Below are 12,840 nucleotides of genomic sequence, written 5' to 3'. Positions count from 1 at the left end.
AGCAATGGACGCTGCACCACTTGGTCTTTACAGGCAACGGTCAGTCATGTCAGAGCATTCTCTGGTCATGTCTATGGTCGGTGGCTTTGACTATATTAGACATTATCTGCAACGGTCCAATCACCAAAGAGACAACCCTATCCTGTGGTCAAATCAGTACTGTGGTCAAACGGATCAGAATTCAAATCTGAACTTTTTCTGGTATGGCAGTCTCAGATATATTTAGCTCTATATAATAGGAAGATTTGGCGGAATTCTATACTGTCGCACAAATCAGGTTCTGAAAAGGAATGAAGTTATTTAATTCTAGAAGAGAGGTGAGGGTTTCGTGAGGTCAAAACAAGGCAGTTACAGATTGTAACAGAAGACATAGACCAGTGACCTGATGGTGTGTTAATTTATTACAAAACACAAAGCACCTACAATATGTTCATCTACGTTTTGTTTCCTGCAGTGTAGCGCTTATCTTTTCTTCACAGTGATTTAATCTGAACGTGTTTAGACAACAACATAAAATAATTTTACCTCAACTTAAAATAGTACAGACATTTACAACAATTAGACTTTTTTAACAGACATAAAACAAAGCAAGTATCAACAAACAACAGTAAATAGAGTAAAAAATAGAATTTAATCTTTTAAATACAGTATTTTTAAAATACAAATATTGATTTAAACCTTTTCATAAGCTTTAGTACTGCTATTATTAATCCACCATTACTGTTGATGTTAAATGTACACTATGGGACTATACAAGGAAATGTGAAAACAGAGTTTTGGTAATTTCTTGTATTGCTCATTTACATCAATGTACACACACACACACGCACGCACACACACATACATACACTAATAACTACCAATGACTTTAAATTCTCTATTGGGAAGGTCTACGCCTCTCCCTTTCCTCCACCCTAACCCCAACCGTACCTATAATTTACAAAGTAGTGTTTCAGAGCACTCTAAATTTGTGTTACTACATTAGTTATTGTTGAAACTAACAACTTTTTTTTTTATCACTTTTTTAAGCTGGACCCAGGCATCCATGTTTGCTTACACATTTTTCAAAATTCTTAGTTTGTCTTTTAGAAATCAAGTTAACAGTAATAAAAAATAAAATAAAAATCTGACAGGAAACCGCAGACAGAATTACACCAGCTGCTAATTAGTGTAGTGGAAAATAAAGCACAAATGCTGTAGTGTGCATATCTACAATCATGAATAACCATGAGTTGTTGAGCAGAAATACTGGGACTTGAAATATCAACATTTGCAGCTTTTAACCATCTAGTCAAGGCTGAAACATTGCCTTTCTTTGCTGGGAAACTGTTTAATAAACTTCAAAGAGGAAACAAGACTGACATTTATTTCAATTTAAAATAATGGCTTTCACAACTGTCAATTAATTGCTTAATTCAAATCCCAAACCTGAGGCCAAGAGTAACTGTCGAAATCTGTTCATATCATAAAAACCCAGAAGACACTATGCCAAAAACTGTCCAGCACGTTAGCCTGTGTTACGTAATCAATCAAATTATTCATTTCTGGGAATTTGTCACATTTGCTGGGTTTAGCTGTCCGTCTTAGAAATAAGTTTAACTTTCAACAGTGAGGGCCTACAATAATAATAGAGCATTGTTACCCATTACAGTATCACAGCGTTCTATATGGATGAATAATATTTTTAGGAAGGTCTTAAAAAAAAAAAAAAAGTCAATCTAATTCAGCATGTGCCTCAGAGACAAGGGAATTATGCTTTTAACTCCCTCTCCTCATACAAACATTGACATCATTGCTTACATCAAATACATCCCTAAGATGTCTGCCAAGCATGTAAACACAGGATCAAACGATGGAGGAACAGGGTGGTCTGGATGAGGCAGGGTTGCAGGTGGCTATCCCAGGCTGAACCTGTTGCATTTCAAGTTGCTCTTTGCCCGTAAAGGGCACCAGGACACTTGCAGCCTAAATATTACACACAATGTGAAAAACAATAAAGGTCCTTCAACAGACTGCAAGAAGACCAGAAAACTGCAGACATCCAAAGTTAATGTTCCACAGAAGAGCCTGTGTCCAATGAGAAGCATATTCGAACCATGTTCCATCCGAATTGTGAGTAGTAGGTGAGAACAAGCAAAGGGAGGAGGAGGCTCAAGCAGCCAATCAGACCATAGTCAGGGAGTCCTTCAGTTCCTGCCTCAGCCCATCTCCTCCAATCACGTAGCCAGGCTGGCCTTTGACGAGCAGAGCTGCCCTTTCATTGATCTTGATGCGCTTTTGTTAGTTTAGTATGTAGACATCTAAGCTGCACACATTTAGAGCACATTCAACCCAACTCAAACGGACACACAATTCAGTTTCTGGCGTACCCGTCGGATCGACGTACCGTATAAATAAGATGCATGGACACAGTACAGCGTTTGCTTAGTTATCGTGATGTCATTTCCCTTTTCTTGGACTAACAATCAATTGCACAGCCTTTTATAAATCAATTCACCACACCCACCCCACTGTTTACACACATCTGGTTGTCTTTCGTCATCCATATTTGGAGCGTGTCAGTTAATTCATTGTAACTTAAGTATTATATTGCTTTTAATATATTGCAAGTAATTCTTATGAAAAACAGTACCTGTATTTGCAGTTTAGGGTTTAGGAAGTACAACTACTCAAGCTTGTGAATCAGATTCTATGCTGCTGCTGTTGTCAATGGACATTTGCCAGGTGTTTCAGTATGGCTTTTTATAGAAGGGCGCTATTGCATCGTTTGCAGAAAGGTCAAAGACATATGGTTCCAGTGTGGTGTAAAAGATATATCAATGTAGTCTTTCAGTCATTACACCTGCATGTCGAGGCTGCCACAGAACAGACCATAGCGGTATTATAAATATGATTGAAACCTCCTTCTCACATTAACCCACTTTTAAATTGTCCGAGCCTTTCTTTGAAATTTGGCAGTCGTGTTTTAATTCCACCGTCAACCCCAATAAAGGAGCATATATACACGTACACAAGGTTCCCCATCTCACGCAGTTTGTGAATCTCTTAGGAGGCCAAATGTTTGTTTTTTTTTTATCCAAAGATTATCCTCACGTAACCATCAAATTCTATTAAAACCTCTCCCATTCACACCAGACACTCGTCTATCAATTGTGAACACCCATGTCCTCAAGCCCTCACATCCTACGATCGTCCCCGCTCCGTCCTCAGTCCTTACGGAGAGTCCATCATGGCCTCCAGCATCTCCAGAAACAGTTTGTGCATGGGCACGCCCCCGCGAGTCTTGATGCTGTAGAAGGTGGTGAGGGCGCGGCCGGCGGTCTGCCGCAGGAGAGGGAGGGTGAGGAGGAGGCGCCCCGCCCGCTGGGGGTCCTCGGAGTGGCGCTGGCACTCCTGCTCCAGCAGGGCCTGGTGGAGGAGGTCCCGCAGCTTCTGAACCGCCTCCATGTCCTCGATATACACAGAGTCTGGAGGGAGACGGGGAGGAAGGGGAGAGTTAGAGAGAGGAATATGAAAGAAAGAAATATAGGGAGATAACTGACACAGACAGAGAGAGGAGAGAGAGGGGCCTTGGTCAGACAGTGTGGTGGGGGTGATCTAGAAGATGTGTACCCAATAACTAAACGGTAAAGAGATTCCTGCCGGATTGTGTCCCTGGCTGCAAACCTGAATAATAAAAGAACAGGACACACTGGTCCCAGGTAATGAGACTTTTTATATTGTCAAAACAAACATGCTTTGTGGTCTAAGCAGAGAGCAGATGTGATGTTTACAGTAATCCCTCTGGTCTGGGGACAGAAAAGACACACCGTGAACATGTTTACGCTTAGTTCATAATGCTCATGTTTTACTCTAAACAAAGATACAATGTAAGCCAAAATATCTTTTTGGCGCTGAATGTTGTCACAGCAGATATATATCACAATGTTTAGGTCTGAAGGATTGTGAGACGTGTGTCTCCTATGCAGATGTTGCCCGACAGAAACAGCCAAAATACTGTTCAAATTATGTACTTCTGATCCCTGAATTTAATTTTTAGATATATTTTGGGGGGGATTTCTGCTTTATTGGATAGGGAGAAGTGACATGAAATGTAGTGGAGAGAGAAAGGAGATGACACACAGAAAATGGCCTGGGCTGGATTTGAACCTGGTTCCCCTCAGTCAGGCCTCAGCTGATGTGGTATGCACACTTAACTACTGAGCTGTACTTTAGCTTTCACTTATTTCAATGTTGCTTCGGATAAAAGCAGTCTGTTAAATGAATACAATTTAAATCAAAAAGGACAGTTTTACCCGAGTTGGTGAGCGCGATGGCTTTGAGCATGACAAACTCCTCGCGGTCCAGCTGCAGGGCTCGGAAGCGGCGGGCCAGCTGACTGATGGCAGCGTTCAGCTCGGTCAGGCCCGCCACACGAGACATCTCCTCGTCCAGGACAAAGTCCTCCGCAAACACCACCTCGTCCTCACAGTGCAGGGAGCGGAAGGCCACCCCCAGCACCAGCACCTCCAGCCAGACAGACTGCAGCACCGACATCTGGTCTGCCAGGGACAGGGACAGGAAGCCTGGAGGGGGGAGGGAGAAAGGAGGGAGGGAGGGGGGATAGAGTGGAGGGAGGGGGGATAGGGGGGAGAGGAGGGAGGGGGGGCAGGGGGGAGAGAGAGGGGAGGGGGGGGGAGGGAGGGGGGGCAGGGAGAGAGAGGAGAGGGGGGGCAGGGGGAGAGGGGGGGAAAGGGGGAGAGGAGGGAGGGGGGCAGAGAGAGATAGGGGAGGGGTGGCAGGGGACAGAGGAGGGAAGGGGGACAGAGAGGAAGGAGGATGGGGAGAGGAGAGAGGAGGGGGGAAGGTGATTTCAAGGTTATAGAAGACAGACTGATAGTATAGTGATTATACCATGGGATAAAAGGACAATGTTTTCTGGTCCCTGACAACATGAACCATCTCGGCATGACTAGATTCAGCCTCTCTGTGGACGTAGTGATCAGAAATGACTTCACCATGACCCATACATCACTGTGACCAGCCTGCCATTTCTACCCCCCATCCTTCCCGCTCCATGTCTCCCATCCTCCCCCCTCTCCCTACCCTGCAACTCCATCCATCTCTTTCCCTCCCCCCTCTATCTCTTGCTCCACTACCCCCTCCATCGTTCTCCCTCCCTTCCTTACACCCCCCTGTCTTCCATCTTCCTTCCCTAACCCCCTCCCACCATCCCCTTACCTCGCTCTTTCCCACCCCTACCTCCACCTCCCTCCCCTGGCCCTACCTCCACCTCCCTCCCCTGGCCCTACCTCCACCTCCCTCTCTTTACCGGGGATGTGTTTGGCCCAGCCGATGATGACAACCAGCTCGCGGTCGGCCAGGTCACAGAGGGTGGTGAGTGTGCGCTGGGCCGTGTCGGGCTGCAGGGGGTCGGGCATGGCGAACAGCTTCTCGGGCTCGGCCACCAGGAGGTGAGAGACGATGATGTTGGACGAGCCTTAGTGAGGGGTCACACCCAATCAAAACAGCTGTTAGGTCAGATGTGCTTAGTACACGTTGGCCTACTTGTAGGTCAGCCTTTGGATTAATTAGGAAAAACTGTCAAATGGATCGGACGAAAACAAACATGGGAGCTGGAGGTGTTTTTCACGAGGCACTTCGAGTGTGATGGAAACGCTGCTGGCTGTGGCTTGTGTGTTTACCTTTGTCCCCCTCCTTTCTGAGCGGGAGAGGGGCGCTCTGGTAAGTGGCATTTTCCACCTCCGGCCGCCTTTTATACTTCTGCCTTCCGCCTCTCACCCGGTCCAGACGAACTCCTACAATACAGACAGGAAGAGAGGAGAGAGAAGAGAGAGAGGCAGGAAAGCAAGAGAATGAGAATGAATGAGAGAGAGAGAGAGAGAGAGAGAGAGAGAGAGAGAGAGGACGAATACAAAGTCAGACAACAATAAAATAAAAAAATCACATAAAATACATTAAAAAAACACAAATCTGAATGTCCCATTAGTTGTCGTAGTTATCCCTGTGTGTTGCTCACCCTCTTTCAGCATGCCCACTTTGAGACACTTGGTGAAGCGGCAGGCCTGACAGGCCTTCCGGCGTCTCTTGGTGATCTCACACTCGTTGGACGCAGGACAGCTGTACTCAATGTTACCTGGAACAGGATGAGTTGACATTAGGACCCACAGAGACATGAACGGCAACCTTGAGACAGAAACACACTGGTGTGGAGTGAGATAGCTGAGCGGTTAAGGAATCAGGCTATTAATCAGAAAGTTGCCGGTTCAATTCCGGGCTGCACAGAATGACGTTGTGTCCTTGGGCAGGGCACTTCACCATGCTGACCTCGGGGAATGTCCCTGTACTTACTGTAAGTTGCTATGGATAAGAGTGTCTACTAAATGTAATGTAAAACAATTCTTGTGGAATGGAGAAGCATGCACAACCACACAAGCATTTATGTAGCCGCATCCCAAGTCAGTCTCCTTTACCCTGTATGGTTCTCTTGAAGAAGGCCTTGCAGGCCTCGCAGGAGGCCACTCCGTAGTGATACCCCGAGGCCACGTCTCCGCACACCAGACACAGCCTCTTGGGCAGCGTGCTCAGGGCGTACTTGCACCGCCCGCCCCCGCTGCCGGTAGACCCCTCCTCCACCGCGTCCCCGCCCTCTTCCTTGAAGTGGCAGCGCATGGCGGGAGCGTAGAGGGGCGGGGAGTAGCGGCCCGCTCCGTCGCCCCTGGTCCCCCCGCCGCCGCTCTGGGAGGAGTCGGAGGACGCCCCCCCGGGGCTGTTGCGCCCCCCCCCTCCTCCCTCCGGACTGCTGGGCTCAGCCTTGATGTAGAGGTCGGTGCGATGCTCCCTGGAAGACATTATCTCTGTACGCGGAGGGAGGGAAAACAGGAAGAGAGAGGGAAGGAAGACAGAGAGAGAGAGAGAGAGAGGGAAGGAAGACAGGAAGAGAGAGAGGGAAGGAAGACAGGAAGAGAGAGAGGGAAGGACGTCAGAGAGAGAGAGAGAGAGGGAGGGAAGACAGAGAGAGAGAGAGGGAGGGAAGACAGAGAAAGAGAGGGGGAGGAGGAAAAGAGAAGGGGAAGGCAGTAAGAGAGAGAGTGTGGGAGGAGCAAAAGAGAGAAGGGGAGTCAGACAGGAAGAGAGAGGGGGAGGAGAAATAAGAGGGGGGGGGGTGAGTGACAACAAAAGGTCAGACTGCTCCACTATGTCCGTTATCAACGTGGCCCTTCAAGTACATATAGCCATCATCAATCCACAGGAGAAGCAGTCAGGAAATTAGCACAGTAAGTCCTCGTGGTCCTATTTTCTAAAAGACTATCCGACTCAGCAAACACCTCAACACCTGCAGAGAGTAATAATAGTCTGGTCTCTCCCACCACCCTGTATACGATGAGGTAAGCTGCTTGGAGCAGACTGTCTATGCAGTAGCAAGATAAATAAAAAAGAAAGTTGCAGCTAGGCCTGCATGCTAAATAAAGGAGAGGGGGAATGAGAGATGTGTGAGCGTTTGAATGTTTGTGCTAGAATGAGGGCTAAGGAGCTCGGGTCCTGAAGGAGAGCGAGCGTAATCCCAGCTCCAACCTACTCTGCCCTCTCCAGATTAGGGTCAGTAATCCAGACCAGAGGACGACCAATCCTCTAATTAACCCCTCATAAAGAATCCCAGTAGAGCTTTCACTCAACCAACACAACACGAGTTCAGTCAGTCTTGACAACCTGGGCTTAGACATTCTAAAAGGAAACTACCATTTTACACAAAGGCATTAAACACTTTCGAGGTACAAACCGTGCAAGCTGCGTTTAAACACACAGGACGACACTACAAGGCCTATTAGTGGGAGTACAACTTCCTGCGGTTTGCCTGGGATGATGGGTGTGCAGAACCCATTGCCAGGGGATTGTGCAAAAGCAGGGTGCCACCATGAACTCTAGACCGCACTGTCTACTGCTCTCTGACACAGCTCTGGGATGAGGTGTTGCAATGCAGGCCAACACACTGCCCCCAGTCCACCAACCCAACACTTCCCAGTTCCTGTACACTGGTCTCTAATCTGTACGTGTTTATGTAACACGTCAACTTTGACATTAGCCCCATCTCTCCAACTCTTTTGCCCCACACCTACATGACACTGTCTCGTTAGTACATCTCCACAGTCCAGTGAATAAATCTCAAGTAAATCACTCTCCTGAATATGTACAGGCATTCATGGCCCATGGGGTTATTTACCGGCATTGTAAATAATGTCTAGGGTGTGGTAAATAAATCTGTGAATTAGGAGACGACCATCTTATTGTTTGTTGTTGTGGTACCACATACTTCCCAAGTTTCTCAAATTAACATTTCAAAAGTGCTGAAATTACTGAAACACCTAAACTGACCCGTCTGAGAGGTCTTTGCAACTACTTGTCAATGGGCAGTCTGCCAAACCCTCTACTGAACTGACACAAGCGACACGCTGGTAGAAATAAGACATATTCAATATGCAAGCTAGCACATATCGTTAGCTTAATAAAGCAGGGATGGCTTTTTTTTTAGCTTGCTCAAGGGCGAAACCCTCCAGGTTGAGACCAGGATACAAGCCGAACAGTACCATTTCAAATATTGAAATACGGGAACGTCCAAGCCACTCTTAATCTCTTTTTGATGAGCCGGTGTCCAGCTTGTGTGATGTAACGCAGATATATATTTTCGTATGCCGCATACAACACATAATTGACAGAATTCCAGCCTAGCGGCCGTAATTGAATTCAAACAAACGAGTCTTTCAAAGCACCTTCCCTTGATGTGTGCCAGTATAGCTAGCCAATGCTAGTAGCTTGCTAACTACCTGCCTGGCATTTTAACTAAACGATACACCGCATTAATGACCAGACATTATAGAAACCTCTGCCAGGAACTGTTGAACATAACGGAGCTACTATACACGTGCTTTACACACACTGCGTCTAACAGCTAGCAAGAGAAACAGCTAGCTAGCTAACAGTTTAGCTTATGTACGTAGACTAAGGAAAAACCAAAACGTAAGGAGTCTTAACACCACGGTACTGTAGTTAAGCAGGTGGCTTCTACTTTGTCGTCATATAGTTAGTAAAGCGTCCTGACCAGTATAACATATACAAGTTAGCTACTATGTACTTACAATTGTGATACGTCATAGCCTACTCGAGACGAGACATTTCTGATAGACAATGTTGGTTCTGGGTGAATGGGGGAGGGAGGGGTACATTGTTACTGTAAGTGTCTCTTAGCAAGAGATAGCCGATCTAAAGTGCAGCTATAGTGGATGGGAGGGCTGAATTATAAAATAATCCTGCTACAGTTTACATCGGCATTGGGCAACAACATACAAGAAAACGAGTTTACCTGTGTGCCAGACCGCTGAATTAATGTATTCGTGTTCAATGGTGGTTATCCACTTAAGTAGGCTACGCCGCTCTTGGTACAGTCAGGGTAGAACTTCCCAGTTATCATGAAACCTGAAAAGGGAGGCAAGATTAGGTCGTCGTTTTTCTGTCGTCTGGGTCTAGTTTTTACTGTTAACAGTTAACTTGCGTTGCACCTTCAAAGCATCCGATCTTAAAATGGCTAATCAGTTTGCTCAATGCACCTTAGGAAATGGTAAATACAAGTCTAAGAAATGCTATTTAAAGGATTTCTGCACTGTGTCGAAATAATTTGTACATTTTTTGTTCGTATTTATAAATGTCAGTTCATGCAATCCATATTCTCACTCCGGGGCCGGGCAAGCGTACTGTAAATATACGTTTCTGTGCACCGCCCCTCCCCCGTACACTGTGACACATTCCAAAGGTCAAAGTCACACGAAAGCTTGAAGGACAGACATGGTAATAACTATAATGCCTATCTCTCTCCACTCAGGAGGTTTGAGTTAATTCTAAACTGGTTTTTGATAAACACACACTGAGAATATGAGTGGAATGAGTTGAACAGGAAGTATTGTAAAATAATCTTAAACATTTAATATTTTATTAAATTAGTTCGTTTGGGAACTATTTTTTGAATATATTAGGAAAGTAGGAAAAAAAAAAGTTTTGTTTTTTGGACAAGTGTGGTGTAGAAAGTTGGCACCCAAATCATGCATGTTGAATGGCAAGGTATAGTCTACTTCAAATGCATCAAAAGATAGGATGGGGCTACATAGTACCTAATACAGGGGGTTGTTCAAAATTGATAAGGATGAATATTACTTATTTTCTTTATATAACTTACTTAGCTGAACAGCACAATGATTAATTTTCTGTGGAATTTAAAACACTCCCAGGCTGTTTGTCCAGCAATGTTTTGTTAACTAACTTTCAGTGCTCTTTATCTACAAGCTCTGTGAGAGCCTTGTTGGTCTTTGGGTTCTAGTGATAGTGGAAGCTGATAGTGTGACTAATATTAAGCTCTTTGACAGCTTTACATGCGGCGCACTGTGGAGACAGAGGGAACAGCGGAGGTGACCTTGTCCACTGATCGCAGACTGGTTAAAGGTTAATTGCTAAACTGGATTAGGGCTTCTTAAGATCAGGAATCTCAATCTTACGCCTGAAGAACCACAGGTCTTTCTAAGGAGAGACCTGTGCACTTTCGACATAAAATATACTAGGCGAATAGAAGGCATGTGTGTGAGAGATATGCTGGATGCCTAAAACTCAAGTTAGCAGAACAACCACATGGTAGAAAACAGTTGCAGTTTAGGTTTTGACCAATAGTAGGTTGCACCTTCTAGGCTACGTTAGTGCATAGCGAGACATGGTACATGACCATTGCCTACTGGATAGGCTATAGGCTACATTATTTTTATACAAATGATCAAATTGTGAAATGCGCAGGGGGTGGTCTTAAATCAGCGGGTCAGTCACGATGTTCTAGACACAACATGCCAACACATTTGGCAATTCTAACAGCAACAAACAGAGCACAACTCGTGTCCCCTCAAACGTAGTCACCCAAACTTAGCTACGAAATGATTAGCACATGCAAAGCATCCGAAATAATTGGGTCACTATACTATAAGTAAGTCAATACTTACTGGTACATGTGAACACATCGTCACAGGATGTCGGTTTAGAAACAGCTATGCTACCTATTCCACTGATGTCTGGCCACCGGCTTAGCCACCGTAAACCTCACCGGGCATTCGTCATTGCATTAGGAGGGCGAGTATGCTAGTTGACGAAGAGGATGGATGGCCTTTATTTTTTTACATAAATGTAAAATGCACAAGCATACAACTACCGCGTTGTCTCTGAAATATAATGTTGCGATGTATTGCCTAAAGTAGCCTAGCCTACGTAAAAGGCGCAGGTCCAAAAACACGGTATCAGAAGAAAACGGGTCAGTCAACCATTTGGCGTTTTAAATCCATACGCTACTCTCTTCTTGTTCCGTCTGGTTCTCCGCATTGATGTTACTGTACTTGGGTTTTAGATCCTAGCCTTTCGCTGCTACCACCATGGAGGTATTATAGGCTACAACTGAGGTTTCAGTTACGTATACCTCTATACTCTCCTCCCTCTCCCACTTGCGTATGCTGTGTCTCCGTTACGTCCGTACCAGTCCTCCAATCCTGCCTCCCTCTGTCGGCGTCATCAGCATTGCAACAATGAAGAACGGTCCCAGTCTACGGTTGGCTATAGGGTCTGCCTGACTCATTGGTTTAAAGAATAACTGTTGTAAGAGCACATGTTTAAAAGTGTTAGGGAACTGTCACAGTAGAGGACTTGTACGATTTAACAAGTTTTAATCGGATCCCCCCAAAATACGCAGTTTAACTTAAAACAACTGATCATTGACTGATCAATTGACCTAATTGACTAGTACTAGTTTGGCCTATATAATGAACAGTATTTTCGTCAATGCCAAGTAAAATTATAGTGCGACCTTGAAAGACAATTTCCACACCAATCGGTTATTTTTCTGTAATGGTTGGGAATGCTTCAATTGTTCCAATAGCGCGCTCACATCTCTTTAGATGGCCTGGAAAATGTTTGCAGCCGCGCGCAGTCAACTCGGTCTTGTGACACTAACCCCGGCTCCCTACGCTACTAGGCCACACTCGTCAGCTGGTACGCCAAGCAGTTGCTGGATTTGGGCCAGGGAATTGGGGGCCAGTGGATAACTGCAATGAGATGAGAAAAGGAAGAAGCCGTTCTCGAATCCGCTTGGTAACTTGATCATAACAGCTGGCTTAGAGGAAGGGAGCGGGGGTGGGCATTCTATCTCGAGACTCGTGCAGCGCTGTAACGGAAAACAGCTGACTACAGCGTCAGACAAACACCTATGGATTTTTAGTAATGAATTGTATGACTCAATTTGTTCAGAGCTCATAGAAATACAAATCAGCCTACCCCCCCCCCCCCTCTCTTACACACACACACGCACTCATTGTGCGCTATAATGTGTGTAATCGAGTGGTTATTAGCCTACATGCTTTTTTTTATCGCATCTATCTCAATTTAAACATATTTAGGTTATAGTCTACCGTGAAAGAACAGGCGACTGAGTCGTGATTACTCTGTTGTACGGGAGAAAAATACGCTAGTGTTCCGCATGTCATTGAAAATCTCCCAACGACCTTCAATTGAAGGTCATCCACCGGCTCCGCAGACACTGCAATTCAGCGGCACAGCAAGATGTTGCAGGCTCCGCATTATCCGTCCCTGTAAAGGGAGGAGATGCAGGGGAGCTGTTTAGGCGATACATGTATTTTTTTTTCCTTCTGATTTCCAAAACCTGTATATTAATTCGTATGATCCAGTAATAGACTATTATTGAACCAGATACATGGTTTTGTAGCAACTGTTCATGTAGCAACGTAGCTTATTCTATCTCTCTGTCTT

The 12,840-nt window shown here is 45.3% G+C and overlaps 1 protein-coding gene across 3 annotated transcripts; it reads right to left on the bottom strand.

Moving 5' to 3' along the window:
• Positions 1-382: 382 nt before the first annotated feature.
• On the bottom strand, positions 383-11,518 carry esrra (estrogen-related receptor alpha). Of its 3 annotated transcripts, none has more exons than XM_084698852.1 (8): positions 11,031-11,518; positions 9,359-9,471; positions 6,474-6,857; positions 6,020-6,136; positions 5,685-5,798; positions 5,312-5,479; positions 4,296-4,565; positions 383-3,467 (listed from the first exon to the last, which is right to left on the bottom strand). In XM_084698852.1, exons 3-8 carry the CDS (start codon positions 6,850-6,852, stop codon positions 3,214-3,216), a joined length of 1,302 nt encoding a protein of 433 aa, XP_084554978.1. In that variant the 5' UTR covers positions 6,853-6,857; positions 9,359-9,471; positions 11,031-11,518; the 3' UTR covers positions 383-3,213. The 3 variants fall into 3 exon arrangements, with proteins under 3 accessions (XP_084554978.1, XP_084554979.1, XP_084554980.1); XM_084698853.1 differs by lacking the exon at positions 11,031-11,518 and adding an exon at positions 9,555-9,681; XM_084698854.1 differs by lacking the exons at positions 9,359-9,471; positions 11,031-11,518 and adding an exon at positions 9,135-9,189.
• Positions 11,519-12,840: the final 1,322 nt, after the last annotated feature.

Source organism: Hypomesus nipponensis, chromosome 5, assembly GCF_054491055.1.
Source record: "Hypomesus nipponensis isolate SF chromosome 5, ASM5449105v1, whole genome shotgun sequence".
NCBI lineage: Eukaryota > Metazoa > Chordata > Actinopteri > Osmeriformes > Osmeridae > Hypomesus > Hypomesus nipponensis.
The sequence above is the reverse complement of the archived record's forward strand: the minus strand, read 5'-3'. Positions and strand labels throughout refer to the sequence as shown.

Bases quoted from the DNA above. Each gene is read 5' to 3' on its own strand.
- esrra (XM_084698852.1), bottom strand. From the start codon at position 6,852: ATGTCTTCCAGGGAGCATCGCACCGACCTCTACATCAAGGCTGAGCCC. The intron at 5,799-6,019 runs GTGAGCAACACA...TCTGTATTGTAG, and splicing joins AGTGGGCATGCTGAAAGAGG to GAGTTCGTCTGGACCGGGTG. The intron at 4,566-5,311 runs GTAAAGAGAGGG...TCCCCCCTCCAG, and splicing joins CTGGGCCAAACACATCCCCG to GCTTCCTGTCCCTGTCCCTG.